This window comes from Metopolophium dirhodum, chromosome 2 (assembly GCF_019925205.1).
Source record: "Metopolophium dirhodum isolate CAU chromosome 2, ASM1992520v1, whole genome shotgun sequence".
Taxonomy (NCBI): domain Eukaryota; kingdom Metazoa; phylum Arthropoda; class Insecta; order Hemiptera; family Aphididae; genus Metopolophium; species Metopolophium dirhodum.
Genome location: NC_083561.1, coordinates 42,537,726 through 42,555,299, shown reverse-complemented (window position 1 = coordinate 42,555,299; position 17,574 = coordinate 42,537,726). Strand labels below are relative to the sequence as shown.

The following is a 17,574-nucleotide window of genomic DNA, read 5'->3' as shown; positions in this document are numbered from 1 at the left end:
TGACCGGTTAATTATTAATTGGACGACAATGATATAGGTGTATAACACGTAATTATGTAAAACTGTAAAAAAGAGCACAGGTATAGGCTCACTATATAGGTGAGTTGGTGTATGTGTTAATTGGTATAAAGAGTCAATATTAACTTACATAAACCTTTTTGATTTTTTTCAGTGGCATGACGATATTAGTTTTTATATTATTTTCTAGTAATTAACATAATTAATATGAATAGGAACATTGTATAGGTATGGGTTAAAATTAATTATAGAAGTAAGTACATATATATTGGATAACAAAATTATATTCTTATAGAATTGATTCTCTTTTTGATCTTAAATTATATCTTATTATATTTTAACAAATAACAGGCAATTAGAAGTACCTACTAACTATATATTGACTAATAAGTAATAATAGTAATAATATTATATAACAATAGGTAGGTAGATACATTATTTGTTCCAGACATGCAGTAGGGCAGTAGGCAATGTTAGTAGTCTCAAATACGAATATAATATAGATCATTTTACGTATTAACTATTAAGTATAATATAATACCATACCTATAGGTTATAATATTAATATAATATAAAATACCTATATTATGTAAAGAACAATATTTTAAGTCTAAAACAATACTACAGTTGTAAAAAATACAATTTAAATAGCCAATAAAGATTAAGTCGATTTAGATACGAACTTCATTGAGCCTGAATCTTACATTTTAATAACAATTATATGTTTATACCTAAGGACTTAACTATATTTTATAACAAAATCTCAATACAAGAATGTCAACTATACTTTCAACAGTCAGTTTCAGCGATCTGAGCATCCACTCGAGTGCCACTCGCTATATCTAAAGCGGTCGCGACCACTTCTCCTTGACCACAAAATCCTATTTGTACCAGCAGTTCTTTCGAAAGTTGGACGTCTTCGTTTCTCGTCAATTTTAATGAACCACATTTTGACACTCCGTCGTCCGTAACAAACTTATTAAGAAAACGAATAACAAATAATAATGAATTAATCATCGAATAACATTAAATGATTAAAGTTCATACAATAGTCTATAGTTTTCATATTTCCAGTGGTGGATAGGCCCACCGGGAATTCGGGATTTTCCCGGTAGGCTCTATCCTGTGTTGATGTTTGGAAGCCCTAGGACAATTATGTTTCGTGAATTTAATTGAGTTATCTTTAAATTATGGATATTAATATATTGAATACCGATTTGTTTTAAAGAAAAATTGATTAATGTAATACAATTCAGTATTAATTCTAGGTAAACCGTTGTACTTAAAAATAGTGATTCCATTTCATTAAAACATTGAACGATTTTTTTCTGGGTGTATAAACAATATTTATTTTTGTTCCCTGTATCGGCCGTATCATTGGGAATATTGAGATTTATTTTTAGATTAGAGTTATAGAAAACTGTATTTAATATCGGTAGATTATAGCTGTACTATATAATTTACCATGCGGTGGTTATACGCTTTTATAGTTTTTTAATTTTTTTTTTTTTAATGTGTGGTTTTTAACGCTGATTTTGAAACTGTTTGAATTTTTTTGCGGAAACCATTATTTTGGAAGTTATAGTCATCCAAAGTTAAGTACACTACTTTAATGCTGCGCGGAGGAACTCGTGTTTGGGGTTTTTTCGATTTTTTTGTCCGAGCGCAGTTCAGCGAGCAAGTGGCAACGTTAGTCGATTATGTTCTTTTTAACAACTATGTTTAATTACGAGGCCTACCCAAGGTGGTTTTAGCAAAACGGGGGATATTTTCGATTTTTTGTCCGAGTGATATTCAATTCTAAGTATTTTTTTTAAAAAAAATGAGTGTTACGAAAAAAAATTAGTTTCATCAATAACTTCAAAACGAAGTTTGTCCGGGCTTTTTTTACATTCTTATATAGCACCCTTAAATACACATTTTGAAAAAAAAAAAATTGAAAAATTGAAAAAATGCTAAACCAGAATCGTTCCCAATTCTGTACTAAGAGTACTTATATTACTTATTAATTATTATATAGTTTTGTATTGTATTGTTATATCAAAATAAAATTTCGCTCGCGTCTTATTTTTTGGGGGCACTTTTACTTCCCGGTAAAAAAATGTTAGCCTATCCGCCACTGCATATTTCTAAAATGATCATATAATATAATATAATACTCGCATACCTTTGCAGATAGATTATGAACTAGGTATATATTGATTACGATCGAATCCTGCGAAGTGTTCGCGGGAGTGTATTTTTTTATGACCGTCTCATTATCCCTAATACAATCGTTTTCTTCGATGAGGTAATCCAGCAAGTCTGTACACCAACGCTTGCCGTCTTTTATGACAAGTTTATCTGAAATTACATTGTAGGTATACAATATTGGTATTGTCATATTTTGTCAATAAGCAATGTATAAACTATAAAGCGTATTAAAGTATTGGTATCCCAGCACTGGTGCATCGTAAAATTTATCCCGGTCAATAACTTTTTGTAAATACATTTTTAAATATTATACTGAATAAGCAAATTTTCAAATATTTAGATATTTAAATATAGGTATATGTATGTTATATGTTAAGTATATTTTATATAAATATATATATATACTATAATATTTAACGCGCATGTCCTGTGTACTCTTGCGTGGAAATACAAGTTTAATTTTTCAAGTAAGAATATTATTAAGAACCCCCTATTACAGTTACTGTATGATGATATTTTTAAAACACGGTGGGACGTTCACGGCTGCAGCATGCACTGTGCATAATGTATTCATAATATATAATTTACTACCAGACATGTTATAAGGTAGGTATATATTATTTAATATTGTGAAAACCGTATAATCATAATTTGCACAAAATCCTCGCAACAAGTAGGTACCTATCATGACTCTAGAAAATCGGTAATATATTCTTACCGATTGGATGAGTGTTGTCGACGAATGGTTTAATTATGCCCACGGCGTAACTGTGTTTGGCTTTGTACGCCGGAGTATCCGACCTGTTCAAGTCATACATGACGGCCCCGCGGAGTACGCTGACAAAAGCCATGTCTGGTAAGATTATTTTCAAACGGTCGCTAAAACGCTCGGCGATCTTTTCTTGAAGCCACAACGACTGAGAGTAACCTCCGACCAAAAACATGTGAGTGACTTTTTGGTCTTCGTTTACTATGTTGTTGATTTGCTAAATACACATATATATATAACAATAGGATATCAAGTATGGAATAAAAAAATGACGCGTGTGACTTGCGACTATTCCGCAAATGTTGTACGCAATAACAAGTGTGCTTACTTCTGAGATGCATGCAAAGCTTGGCAGAAAAAGCGGCTCGATGGCCAAATAGTGTAAAATGAAAACACCGTCCAATTCATTCCACACGATCGCGTCGGATCCGTAATCTCTCACGGCGTCGGATACCTTTAAACATACGCATTTGCATCATATAATATATAACCACCGTGAACATTTACTTAAACGCCAAATATTATATATACGAACGTCTTTGTCTGAATACTTCAAGTAGTGTTCGATAAACGCGTACGGAGGCCTTATGACTATAGGCGCTCTCACTTTGCTGGACACTGACTTTTTAGCTTCTTCAAACCTTTGAAGGAGTTCCATATAAGCCGCGGGTCGTTGAAGTTTAAAATCTGACATGAATCCAAAACCGAATAATGCGCACAGGAGCTTAACAAATTCTATATCTACACCTACAATACAACACAACGTTTACTCAATTATATAATATGTATAGGTATGTAACAATGCTGATTTTATGTAATAACTAATAAAATATGAAAATAATGTATATAGGGTTGGTTTTTTTAAATGTATAATTTTATGTAATATCACTTATAATAGCCAATAGGTCTTAGGTTGTAAGTAGCTAATAGGAACCACGCTGAAATAATTTTGATACTGCAAGATTTTGATATTACCTACCTATTTATAGTATTTACTATACCTAACAATTTACTTTCTTAAAAGCAAGATAGGTTTATTTAAATAAATATCAAATAACAAAAACAGAAGAAATAGGTTTTGGTTATTTTGTCTATATTACTTAAAGATCCACAGACGCCTGCTGAAGGTTTATGAAGTTTACTGATCGGCAATCGGTTGACAGTACGGCACACTTGATGAATTGTTACGTCTACTGTACCACCACCACAATTAACAACTAAATAGTTACATCCTAAAGTCAAACAAAAACAAAACAACACGGTTATTATTAACTTGAATTTCTTATATTTTTTAATCAGTTTGAAATCAGTCCCAAGCTAATAAACAATTCAAATTTCAAACAAATTACATTATTCATTATTTTATTACCTTCGCCTATTTCGTTCAAAACACAATAGTCTGTTTCGTAGGTATCCTGAAAATTAATATTAGAAAGAACTTTGGTATTTTTGAGCCGTGCACTGCGACAATGTACAGCTGCTGCTTCAGGCTCCAAAACTATAGTCACGGCTTCTGGATTGTCCAAACTACCCAACCCAGCCTGAAAAACAACAATATTATTATACTAGAAGTACCTACATATTTTTGATTGAAATGCATTTATCAGTAATAAATATGTGACTTTTATCAATAATAAATAAGTTACTAAAAAGTTATATTTTCTTGCAAACCTCTATTGCGATTTCTTTCATCAATTGCCTGGTAGTTTTATTCCAAATAGCCGGCACGGTTAGTATCCACGAAATCGAATCCAGACTTAAGGCTTCAGAACACCGTTCAGTGAGTTCTTCTAAAATTAAATATCTAAGATGTCGCAAAGCCTCGGTCAATATGCGCGTGGCCGGAAGGGACACGCTGTTGGCGGCCATTATATGAGTTTCTTTAGAGATTACCTGAAAATAATTTTAATTTCATACTAAATACGCTTCAATAGGGTACCGTTTGTTTTAAACAAAACACCGTACGATTTCACTCACGTCTTTATTGTACAAAAACATTTTGAACTTATCAAAGTAGTACCATTTATGTGCTTCATCCGGGTGCATATCGTGGAAATAATCACGGGCCGCCGTTCCAAACGAATGAAAATTGAAATCTGGCGACAACAGCAGAGCTGTGGGTATTTTTTGACCATCTACTATCGTATCGCTTTCATCTAAATATAAAAATAATGCGTCACAATTTACCGTTTAACTTATAAGTTATAACTTATTCAACGTATACATTTAATACAATAATCAATATGGATATCGTTTAATGTGCATGTGCGTAAACACGGTAACATCAATCTATAACTCTATGTTGATCATAAAAGAGTGGCTCCGTATATATATTATATTTATATATAAATAAAAGACCAAGAAAAAGAAGGAAACTAATAGAAAACAATTTTTAATAAATCACTGGATGAAATATTTAAATAATATGCCACAAAATTATTTCATTTTCACTTTTTGTGCGATGCTTTTATTTTGTTTTAATAAAATAAAGCATGTATAGAAAAATAAATTTTATTCCTACACATTCCCTATAAAAACGTTTCTATATACTTTCTAAAATTTTTTATATTTATTTGTGTCATTATTTGAGTACGTCAAGTGCCACTAGTGGGTGGCTTCTTACTCACGTACTCATGTATTATTGTAACTTATCAAATATGCTAATTGTGCATAATTTGTACAGATTGTATATATTACTGTGTAAAATAAAAAAAAAAATATTTGAGTGAACTAAATTTAGTCTGCTGACAATCAATAAAGTGTTAAAGTGTGTTATTAATATTGTTTTTCTCGACCAGATGTTAACTTTTAGAAATTGAAATTTTAAATCCAAATAAAGGCGACATAGACTTATATTGCAAATTATGCAAGGATAAAAATTATTTTACTTCGATATGTTTCTCAAAAAATACAAGTAATTGTCCTGGACTACTTATTACTTTAAGGACTATATATTATTTTGAAAACTAGCTTTCCCTGACAACAGAGCAATATGTTTCAACAGTTTTTGAATTTTTCCGGGATTCTTCTATATAATATAGCTTATAAACTACCTATAAATAATATATAGATTATAGGTACATGCAAAAACCAGTAACAGTAAATCGGACTAAGAAGTGCCCCTTGGCCCTATATACCACTAGCCATGATCACAGTACATTAGTATGTACTTATGTAAAACAAATTATACTATACTGTGTGTCTGCATTGTAACGATTGTTACAATATTACACCATAGTATGCTATATACATTAATTATTATCCAAAAGAGTTTCAAAAAATTCCGATAACCAGGATGTTCATAATTAGGAATAATATATTGTAGTTGCCTCAATGCCTCCCATATAGAATTAAAGTAGTGGATAATACACTTCATTAAAATATAACAATCATATTATATAGGTACAAGGTGTAACAGAATGACCTGACAAGTGAATAATCACTTTTTTCTAATCAATATTAAATTTTTTTATATATGTTATTTCAAGACGCTTTCGCACTACAAGTACAGTATACAAATTGTATTTGTATTTTTTAATACTGAAAATAAAAACTTTAAATTTAATTAAATTTTTTTTGGAAAAATTCGAAATAGCCAATTTGTAAATCTAATTTTTTGAAAAATGTTGATGGTAAAAAGGTTTATTTTTTTCAATTCTTTAAAATATCAATATTTTTTTTTTTTTTTCATAAATTGATACCAACAACTTATTAACTTTTCTTAAAAAATTCTTTTTGGGACATATGTGAACCTTCAATTATTTATTATCCATTTAATTTTCATAATTTTCATCCATCTGGTATTTCTGTTACATCTGCCATTCGGTATAGTCGGGAAGCAATTTGTATAAAAACTATTAACTTTTTTGACTTCGGGAGGCAACTATATTATAATATAGTATGCACCCTCCATGTTTACGCCCCAGTGCCATCACCGAGGCTACAATATAACGTTTACATACAATAATTATATTATGATAATATAATAGGTTCTATATATGTGTATTATAGTTACAGTCAGGTTTCTTCATGACAGTAATTCTGCCGGACCGTCTGAACGAATACGCGTAACCGGTGTACGTCGTACCGATGTCGATGGCCACCACGATACCGTCTTCGGGCGATTCGTCCAGCACCTGGAGCTCGGTCGTGTGACATTGGTCCCGGTTGACGTATACTTCTTCGACCAGGTTGTAAGTTTCATTCAACGGCACAGGGCTACAGCAGTTTTTGTTGGACTTGACGGCGACCGGTGCGGCAGCGGCGGTAAAACTGCTCATCGCGGTCGTACACTCATCCCCGTCCGGTTGTCGGAAACACTGCTGTTCCAGCGACAACGATATCAACCTACAGCGTCGTCAGACAATATATTAAACATAATATATAGCTGGTATAGGTACCAGACCTCTGTCTCGAGTTTTAACTTTTATTTAACAGAGATGCCAAGAGATTTTAGAAAACTAATTTTTTATCGTCAGGCCACTTTTTCTTCTTCGTAGTAACTATATATAGTTGTATTTTATGTGTATATAATATGGGGTTAAAGGGTTATTGTATATTTAATATTTTCATGAACTAAAAAGAAATTGGAAAGTTGAGAGTTGGATTCTGCTTTTGTCATGCGTATACCAATTATTTACCAATATAGTGTAGGTAGGTACATATTAGTAATAAAGATAAATTACCTCCTATTACTATATATATAGGTATACGCATTATGGTATACGTAATATATTATACCTATTTCTTTTGTATTGGCCATCGGCGTTTTTATAATTTTTATGGCTGTTCATTAGATGCAGAAAAAAGTACAGCCGATGCAAACCCCCACAAATAGCGCCACTGGTATGTGATACCCATCAAATGCATAGTTTTTGCTTAACGAGACGCATTAATAATAAATATGATTCTGTGGCTTGGTGCAAGGAGGGTCACATTTAGACAAAGTTGAGTTTATTTGACCAATCACCAATATCATTAATATTTTTATGTATACTTGTGTTAAGACGGTCTATGTCTCTATGTAGTCTCTGATAGTCTGACACAGTATGAGTGTATAGCTAAATTAATACATATATTGTCAGCTTAGCAATTTCGACAACAATTGATAGAAGTACCCCCCATATCATTAAATTAAGAATGGAAAATAAATTTAGCGATCGAAATTCTAAAACCTTAACGGAAAATCCATAATTGTTAATTTTTTGTTTTTAAATTGGCCTATATTTCAAAATTAAATTTCCCAACAACGTTCTTTTTCGACATTGGCCCTTCTTGCAACAATTCACGGAATTACAATAAATTAGGTATAATCACGCAGTTTCTTACCTGTTCAGAGTCGTGTTTATCGAGTTGGCGACTTCGTCCTCGTCGTACTCGGTCGGGATGCCGGAGTCGAGCGAGTTGTAGCGCAATGCGCATTCGATGTCGTCCAGCCTGTACTCCGGTTCCTCTTCCACGCAACCTAAGACTGATAGTTATATATTACACCACCATGACCTTAACACTCGCAGTGCGTTTATCGAGTGCAAATCGCGATTACCGATATTTGCGCGCGAACATAAACGACTCACACACGTCACACGTGCCACCAGTGCAGGTATTACAGTCACGCGTACGCGGGCGTCCATATTAAAATATAATAATATTATGATATTTAAATAAAATATAATATACCTTGTTGAAATTTCTGGATGTTGTTGTGTCTGAACAGCAGTATCTCTTGTTCGAGACTAGACAGCGGATCGTCAACGAACACTCGTCCCCTCCTGCGTTCGTGGTACGACGTGTCGGCTGCTGCAAAGTTCATCATGGCTGGCGGCTCTGCGGCGGGCGGAGTAAAAACAAATCACATCAAATCAATTGAATGGGAAGAAAGTGTGCCGGGTGTGTAATTACATCGCGGTCGTGACCAACCACGCGGAACGCTGCTGCTGCAGCAGTTATAACAGCAACAATACAATAATATACTTATCAAAAGAAAAACTAACTGCGGTGAAGAAAAATTACGGATGCATAATGAGACTTTGAAATCGTTAACGATTTTTAAACTATTCTTATGATATAGATAATAGCCATAATAGAAATAGGTGTTTTCTTCGCGTTCCGCGTGGGCGGAGTACTACGCCGTTATAATTATCGTACATAGGTATGTATATGCGTACCTAATATTATTGTAGAAACATATACATTATACATATTACATTACCTAGGTAGGTACAGCCGTAGAATAATACAATAACACAACACGACAATAGTGACGGTCGACAATAAATAATGCCACATATTATATAGGTACCTACAACTATACTATATATATACGCTATACAATATAATATATATATTTTATGAGTAAATGTGTTATAGGCAGTCGTTATAAAAGCATTATGCGAATAATATGTATTATTATATACATAATGTCAGTCAATGCGTACAGTCATACTGCAGAACTCCAGAAGTCGTGATTTGGTACTTTCGGTTTACATTATCAACACTTCACAAACACAAAGACAATAAACCAACTTCAGTGTGTGCACAGGGCCGTAAAGTAAAAGCAAATAAACTATTTATGATGCACGTGCTTTTGTGTGTACCTAGGTATATAGTTATATAAAATGTATTAGACTTAAACAGGAAGTCTCGATAAAAATCGATAAATAGAACGTTGGCGTTACTTTTTAATAAGATTGTAATACACTAATACCTATACGACATCGTAATATTAATTATGAGTTAAACATTTATAAAAATCAACTACAAATAACTACGATTTCAACATAAGATTTATTTGTTATGGCACACCTAATAATAATTATATCATACATGTACCGATGTACCAGCTAATATTATATTATAATAAACTGTATTTATATTGTAAGGCTAATATATAATAGCTTTACTATTTACTAGGATAGTTAAAAAATAAAAATCACGATAGGCTACTTGTTAGTGAAGTAGGTTGTTACTTACTACCTATACCTACCTATTTATTGCAATTATTGCAAAGAATGATAATTATTACTTTCCAAAAATCATTTTTAATGAAAAATTCGTTTCTAGAAATTATAAATATTATATATTAATACAAAAAAATAGTGAGGAAAGCGTCTCGAATAATTAAAAACAATTGTTTCGAATTTTAAATTTTTTTATTACTCAATCTGTCCATAAATTATAAATATACCTATCAAAAAATAAATTATGATGTATATTAATGTGTATGAAAAAAGACATGTTTCACAGAATGAAGAGGTTAATATAGATACATCCGATATTTTATGGGAGGAAGTGAGGAACAGATTGATTTAAAATGTAATAATCATCAACTATCTGCAAGTATCAACTATAGGTAATTATTTGTGTACTAGGTATAAGAATATAGGTACCTATTGTGATATTATCTAATGTCTATCACTATATAATACCTAACTGATAACAAGTAGGAAGTAGGAACCAAGTGTTTACAATAATAAGTACATATTTTTGTTGGTACCTAATTTAAACTCATATCATATACTGTTCTGTACTTCTGTATACTATTCATTGTGTATAAAATACAAAATTTTACCTAATTAATATTATAAACACAAATTATTATACAAATTCTTGCGTAGTTACCTATCTACCTACTTTCTGATATTATATGATAGCAATAAATTAAAAGTAAGATTGAATCACGTATTATCACATTTGGTAGCTACATGATACATAATACATATAGGTACTGTACATCTCTACCTGTATCTGTAGAGAATATATTATAATAATAATATGTGCGATACCATGTACCATATATTCGATAACACATTTAAATAGTAATTAGGTAATTAGTAATTAATTACACTCATTACTATCGCCAGTACCTACTTATATCACAATTAAATTATTAGTTATTAGGTAGGTACTTTTATTTAATTATAACACATATTAACACAAAAACAAAATATCCAATGAATAATCTTACTAAGATCATATTATTCATATTAGACTCGTAAAAATATTTAAATAGGTACCTACATTGTATTATATAATTAAATTTAAAATTCATTAGACAGTACTACGGTGGGAAAGTACAGTTAACAAAATTGTAAAGCTAAATGCTGAAAAGTTTGATCCTTTTAAAGTATAGATACTTTATTACTATATTATATTATGTGTTGAATTTGCATTATCAACCTTTAAAGAATTATAGACCAATAGGTCAAAAGTCTTTGTACATTTTTTGCAGGAAGTTTTTTGGCTTAAAAATAAATATAAGTAGGTAAACACTATGTAAGTGATGGATAACTAAGGAAAAGCAACAATAGATTCGCTTCACTCTGCCCGGGATCTTTAATAGGAACCAAACCAATTCTTTATGAATAGTTTGCATAGAAAACACATATTTTTCTCTGTCTATATAGGTGTCTACGAACCACGCTATTATGACTATACGAGTAGTTAGATTATTTGAAAATGTTTGGATACTTAGCTAGGTTACACATATATTATTATCTACCCGCCATTATACTTACATAGTAGGTACATAGACACATAGTTATTAGATATAATATGATGATTAAACTATATAAGTAAATATAAGAAAAATTAGCTTATGTGACTACATACCCACTACTAACCCACTGACTTGGTAGTTGGTATTGTTGGTAGGTAGTAGCCAGTAGGTACCCATCTAGTTAGTTGGTAACTCATAAGTAGACCGCGGATTTTTATGCACAAAAAGTAACATAATATGATGACATATCATATGCAGTCAACACATTTTTAATTGGATAATATGTTAAAAAAGTGCACAATTTTTATTTAATAATTTATTACTTTCAAGCTAAGTGCTGCTAATGGGTGGCTCCTTATTCACGCAACCTCACAATGTTTTTTTTTTCTAATCTCACATATACTTATTGTGCTTAAAAAAAAAATAATAATTTATTATTATTAGTTTATACATTATTTTTTTTTTTCAACCCAAAGGTTGGTTTACAACTTCAATTCTCCATTCTAAATTTCTAACCAATTACTCACCTTTTCTTGAAGTTCCTTAAAGGTTTTTACTTTTGCATCCCATTTAATTTGTCCTATATAAGAGTTTTGGGGATGTCCTGTAGTTTTCTTTCCTTCTATCATACCCTCTAATTATGCAACTAGAGTGTCTCAGGGCATGTCCAACCATTTCCCAGCGTCTTGCTCTAATCGTATTTATGAGTATACGTTTTTCTCCCACAGTTCTAAGTACTTCTTCATTCGTTGAAAAATTGAGATATTAAAATAATTTAAAACAAATTAAACAACTTTTAATTAGTTATCTAAAGGGGCCTGCTCGCGTGTCTTTAATAAGGGGCAATATTTAGGCAATATGCAATTTTGTTGCCGCCGCCCATGGCATTTGTGTTAAGTCGTCAATTATGATTAGTGTGAGTGTGAATAGTGTGATTGTAAGCGGGTACCGCTATCGACGCATGCACTGCATGTAGGTACGCAAATATCAACGCCTCAACGGCACCAAAAATGAAATGCATGATTTTTTGCTAAAACACGCTTTACAGGAAATACCCTCACGCATCGTAGAGTGGTCTGATTTGATTAATTTTTTGTTTTGTTAGAAAAAGGAGAATTTTCTACAGGGCACATTGGACCTTGAATTTCGTTGCTTAAAACAAACGTAATAAAAAGCAGCAAGTGGATGTCGCTCTACTGTACAGTAGATTACAAGTGGATCTCTGTTTAATGGAATGTATTAAATTTGAATTCAATGATATCATATCAATATATCATTGTGAACGAAAAACGATTCTGAGCGGGGACGGTTCATCGGTCTGGATATTTTTTATTGTTATTATATTTTATTATAGCCTACCTATATGTTGATTTAATATTATAAATTACAACAAAATAACTAAAATCATTATTTTTATTCGTTTCTATCGTGATAATTGATAAACAAAGCATTGGAAATTAAAATCTCATTTTTAGCGGTATTTTGTAATTTGTCGGGAGTTTTTCCCGTGGCATTAACTTACTAACTGTTGAGAAAATCAAAAAATGACCTCTCTAAAGTACTATTTTGATCCAATTTGCTAAAAGATAAGATACTATCTGTTAAAATCAAAGCATTCCTTCTGGTAGAAATTTTGTATACAGGATATAAAAAAAAATAAAATAAACACCATGGTAAAACCATTAGATCCTCACTCTACTTAGAATCTAAAATAACAAAATCTCCTAAAAATTGGTCATATTTAAAAAAAAATATCAAAATCGGATCACTCTACGAGGCGTGAGCGTTTTTCATGTAAGGAATGTTTTTGAGCAAAATAATAGGTCACGTGCAGGCCCTTTAATGATCTTTATTCCAATTGCTATATTTAGTGCCCAAAACATTTATTTTTGAATTTTATACTTAACAAAATATTATTTTATACCTTTTTTTAAAAAAACGTTCCTTTAATATGCAATTACTATTAAATATCCAGTAATATGTAAAAAAAATTTCCATAAGTTTCAAACTATTATGAATTATGTTTCGTAAAGACTACTGACGAAAATCCAAAACTATGTAAAAATATAAAAAAATTCACACTATACTCATAGTCATTACTATTTACATTAAACAATTAACACATTTGCTTATATGAGTATTTGACATATTTTCTATTATTTACCTATCATTCATGTGTAACCTTGATATGGTCGTTAACGTTGCACTTTTTGACAATAGGTCAGAGTATTCATCGTTCGATACACACAATGCATAGGTACCTATATGAGTCTCAGACACAGTACTGTTACTCATATTCTATTTATATTTATTTTCTTTGTAATGTTAAAAAATAATTTCACCACGTATCCTTACTGGGTAGGTCACTTATATTTTTCAATTACCATTTACGAAAGTTTACAAGTGGATTACATTTTAATGTTTTAATTTTAAATAGTTACAACTGTACAAGGTGTATTATAGCATTGAGTATATATTATACTCAAATACTCAATAGTCAATAAGTATTACAAAAACCATATAGTTATTATTATAGTTAAGTTATAAATATTTATTACAAATCTTTATAAAATATTAAGAGGACAAAACATAATATACCAAATTTTGCATTCAAAATAATCTACCAACTATTTTTAATATTGAAGTGAGTTAACCTACTATCAAATTTAAAGGTAAGAAAGGTAAAGGTATTACCTATCCAGGGCCTATAGCTCATTTGGTCTCTGTTTTTCACTTTTTCCTAAACGGTTCTGCATTTTACGAATACACTGTCCCAAATGAGCGGTGGTAAGGAATATTAAATTGATGTTTTTTAATTTTATATGGAAGTAAATATATCGATAAAAAATAATATTATAAATATTATAAAAGTATGTTCTGAAACATAGCGTTGTTGGAGTTCACACTTAAAGTCTAAAACCACACTTAAAGTCTAACCTACATATTTTAAGTACGTTATTCTTTATACAATATTCAAATTAAAAACGGCTCATTTATCCCACCACACACTATCGTTTTTAGATTTAGAATTGTTGTTGTAGAATACCGGATATGTTTGGGAATTTACGTATTCATAGGGATGAGAGCCGTTTGGAACCAATAAAAACAATGAATGGGAGCTGTTTGAGCCCAACAAACAATGGATAGGAGCCATTTGAGTTGCGCCGTATCTAGGGCCTAGTAAACAAGTTATGATCATTTAAAAATTGTAATTTTCAACTGCTATATCTAATATATATATAAAAAATCATTTCGCCAGAGAATAATAAATGTTTTTGCGCAAAGTGCTTGAAGTATGAAGATTAATTTTAGCTAAAAATAGTAAACAATAATATTATATAAGTATCATATTTTTTTAAATTTCTGAGAAAAAAACAATTATATACAAAATGTGGGTAGGTACCAACTACCTACCTATGTATAACTGTATAACGCACATATTACATATGTGAATGTGATAACAGATAATAAACGAATAACAGTGAAAAGTGCATAGTGCATGTACCTATCTACTTTATTTTTGTAGATACTATATTATAACATCCTAGTGAGTATTGGCAGCCTACCGCCTATACCTAAATGTATATAATAGTATAATTAGTATATAGTAGGCATAATAATATACTGTATATTATATAGTTATTAGTTGGCTGGTATACTTCAGGAAAAAAAATTATGTTACCAAAATATTGTAATAACAAAAATGAGCTACCTACTAATAATTGCAATGCTATATGGAAAATGTAACTCTGACTTACCTCTACGATCGTGTATTTGGTACACCGCAGCTTCCGGTTCGATTGCATAGGCAAATTCGCTCTTTTTAGAGTTTGTAAACATTTATAGATTTATTTGGCACAGACATACAACAAAGAATATAAAGTGTTCACTATTGTAACTATGTTTTAATACTAACCGAATAACGTATGAATACGTCAGTCATGAAAATCTCTGGACCGTGCCGCGGAGTCTTCACAGTCCAGCAACATGGTAAATGGTAATTATATATACAAAATAGGAGGAAAAAACCTAATTTTTATTTGGACGGAGAAAGAGAAAGGACTATATTATAGCGAATATAATGCAGAGAATAAGAGAATATATTAGGGTCAAGAAGCTAAACGCTAATTAAATTGCTGCCCTTAATTTGTTTCCAAACAACTCGATCATTTATTGTACGTGTTTTTTAGTATTTGAAGAATTCGGTATTTTTTTTTTATATTACCATAAAATCAGTCATCCATTACTATTATTATAGTTAATAGTATGCTCTATTGACCCACTGTACATAATAAAAAATAGTGGTCAGTCGGCTGGCTTTAGATGACTTACGTTTGATAGATGATTGAAATACAGGATTAAAAATAAAGAATAACATTTTTTTTTAACTCGAGTCAGTGAGAAATATGTAAGTAAGTGTAATCATAAAAGTTATAAATGCATACAAATTGAAAATAATAATTACAATTTACAATACCTGTATAATATAATAGTTGCAATTATTATACCTACGGTCGTATTTTACTCTTGAGAACATTTACGCAATAATATCGAATTTTAAATATGTTTTTTGTGCATTCTAAATAGGTTGAGTAGGTACATATTGAATATTCTTGGAACAACGTAATAATGATCATACGGCTTACAAATAAAAATTATTACTCAATTAACGCATATATACACTCTTTAACGAAATGGCAGGCTTGTTGAACAACTGTAAAAAAAAAATAATGAGGATACAACAATAATTGTGATGTCTAATCAGAGTTGTATAAAACAGATCAGTAAGATTAAAATATGTTAACTTCGAAAAAATGAAAATATACTTTTGTTGTAATAAAAAAATCTCTTAGTTCGTTAGAACTTTTGAACTCAATTGTTTGTAAAAAATAAAAATAAAAATATTTTTAGTTCAAACGGTTTAATACTTATATAAGACGTAACATATTATAGCCAATTCTGACTAAAAATTAAGAATAAAAGTTAAGTAAACCTGAGTAGTACCATTTAGACATTTAGACCTCGATGGTACGCGTACTGTTCAAATGCTGAACATGCGTAAATATCTAATGTTTCACGGAAGGTACTATTATAGAATGTACGCGGTCGGGTGTAGCTCTTTAGTAACCACTCTTGGTTCGGTCGTTAACCCAGTTGATAATAATAATTAATATTATGATGGTGCCGATGACCGTACGCGGTTTCGTCAACCGAAAACTTACGGTACGGTCGCCAAAATGTACAACAATATCGTCAACGATGAAACTTTAGTGCGTCAAATGTTGTCTCGAGAAGCAGGACGAATAGCACCATTAAAACTTACGTATAAGACAGCGTCGTCCTTTCTATATGGCCACGCGTGACACACAATGGGAATCGAAGACGGTAAGCCATAGGCTTGCACACGAGCGCAGCAAAAGGTTAGTGTGCTGTATCTGTAACATTTTTCATAGCCGCTCGGTCACAGTCTGGCTAATTCATTATTTAATATAAATAAATAAAATGGATCCGAACCAATTTTTCCATTGGATACAGTGGCGGTTATACACGCTGTTCAAGGGGGGGGGGGGGGGCGAAAATAAAACCAACCCTCCCCCACCCCATAACATTTTTATATATATAGTATATACATATAATATAAAATATACACACGGATTATAGGTATAAAATATAATTATAATAAAAGCATATGCCATTTTTTTTGCTTAGGAAAGCAAATAATAATATTATTATCTATAGGTATTAATATTAATGTATCTATGGATATGAAGCAGTGCTAGCTTATCTGAAGAGAAATTGAATTCTAAATATTAATATTTTAACTTAGCCCTCTGTCGCCAAGGGATGGAAGTAAATGTTATAAGTTATAAAACATTGTACTTGAAAAAAATATTAAAAAAAACGCTCAATAGTAGATTAATGTAGACAACTTTTTGTCAAATTGCAATCAATATTTGTTATGATAGGTACCAATATAGACCATCCACTGAATTGATTGAAGTTTGGGTTGAATGGAGCTGAAATTGTTTTCAACCTTACAGCTACAGTTGATGGTCTATATTTAAACTCTAAACCCTAAGGTAAATATGAATAGAATGCA

The 17,574-nt window shown here is 31.1% G+C and overlaps 1 protein-coding gene, 1 long non-coding RNA gene and 1 pseudogene across 4 annotated transcripts; 2 read left to right on the top strand and 1 right to left on the bottom strand.

Annotated features, from left to right (window-relative positions):
• Positions 1–88: 88 nt before the first annotated feature.
• LOC132938293 (heat shock 70 kDa protein 12A-like) lies at positions 89–15,372 on the bottom strand. 3 transcript variants are annotated; one of them, XM_061005055.1, is made up of 13 exons: positions 15,233–15,372; positions 8,657–8,803; positions 8,309–8,444; positions 6,996–7,327; positions 4,958–5,136; positions 4,652–4,873; positions 4,350–4,521; positions 4,081–4,212; positions 3,516–3,727; positions 3,309–3,434; positions 2,930–3,197; positions 2,186–2,361; positions 89–993 (listed from the first exon to the last, which is right to left on the bottom strand). In XM_061005055.1, the coding sequence occupies exons 1-13, from the start codon at positions 15,312–15,314 to the stop codon at positions 808–810; spliced, it is 2,370 nt and encodes a 789-aa protein (XP_060861038.1). In that variant the 5' UTR covers positions 15,315–15,372; the 3' UTR covers positions 89–807. The 3 variants fall into 3 exon arrangements, with proteins under 3 accessions (XP_060861038.1, XP_060861037.1, XP_060861039.1); XM_061005054.1 differs by having other exon boundaries at positions 91–993; positions 8,309–8,450; XM_061005056.1 differs by lacking the exon at positions 15,233–15,372 and adding an exon at positions 9,189–9,348 and having other exon boundaries at positions 92–993; positions 8,309–8,450.
• LOC132938299 (uncharacterized) lies at positions 8,341–9,479 on the top strand. The gene is made up of 4 exons (XR_009663895.1): positions 8,341–8,579; positions 8,694–9,128; positions 9,193–9,274; positions 9,347–9,479. It is a non-coding gene; the product is annotated as an uncharacterized LOC132938299 (long non-coding RNA).
• Positions 15,373–15,891: 519 nt separating the features above from the next.
• On the top strand, positions 15,892–17,553 carry LOC132938298 (uncharacterized; annotated as a pseudogene).
• The last annotated feature ends 21 nt before the right edge of the window (positions 17,554–17,574 follow it).

What these genes read in the sequence shown, in the direction of transcription:
- LOC132938293 (XM_061005054.1), bottom strand. Translation starts at nt 15,314, where the DNA reads ATGTTTACAAACTCTAAAAAGAGCGAATTTGCCTATGCAATCGAACCG. An exon ending in ATAAACACGACTCTGAACAG is followed by an intron (nt 7,328 to 8,308) that starts GTAAGAAACTGC and finishes ACGACGCTGTAG; the next exon opens with GTTGATATCGTTGTCGCTGG. An exon ending in CGACAACACTCATCCAATCG is followed by an intron (nt 2,362 to 2,929) that starts GTAAGAATATAT and finishes ATGTAATTTCAG; the next exon opens with ATAAACTTGTCATAAAAGAC.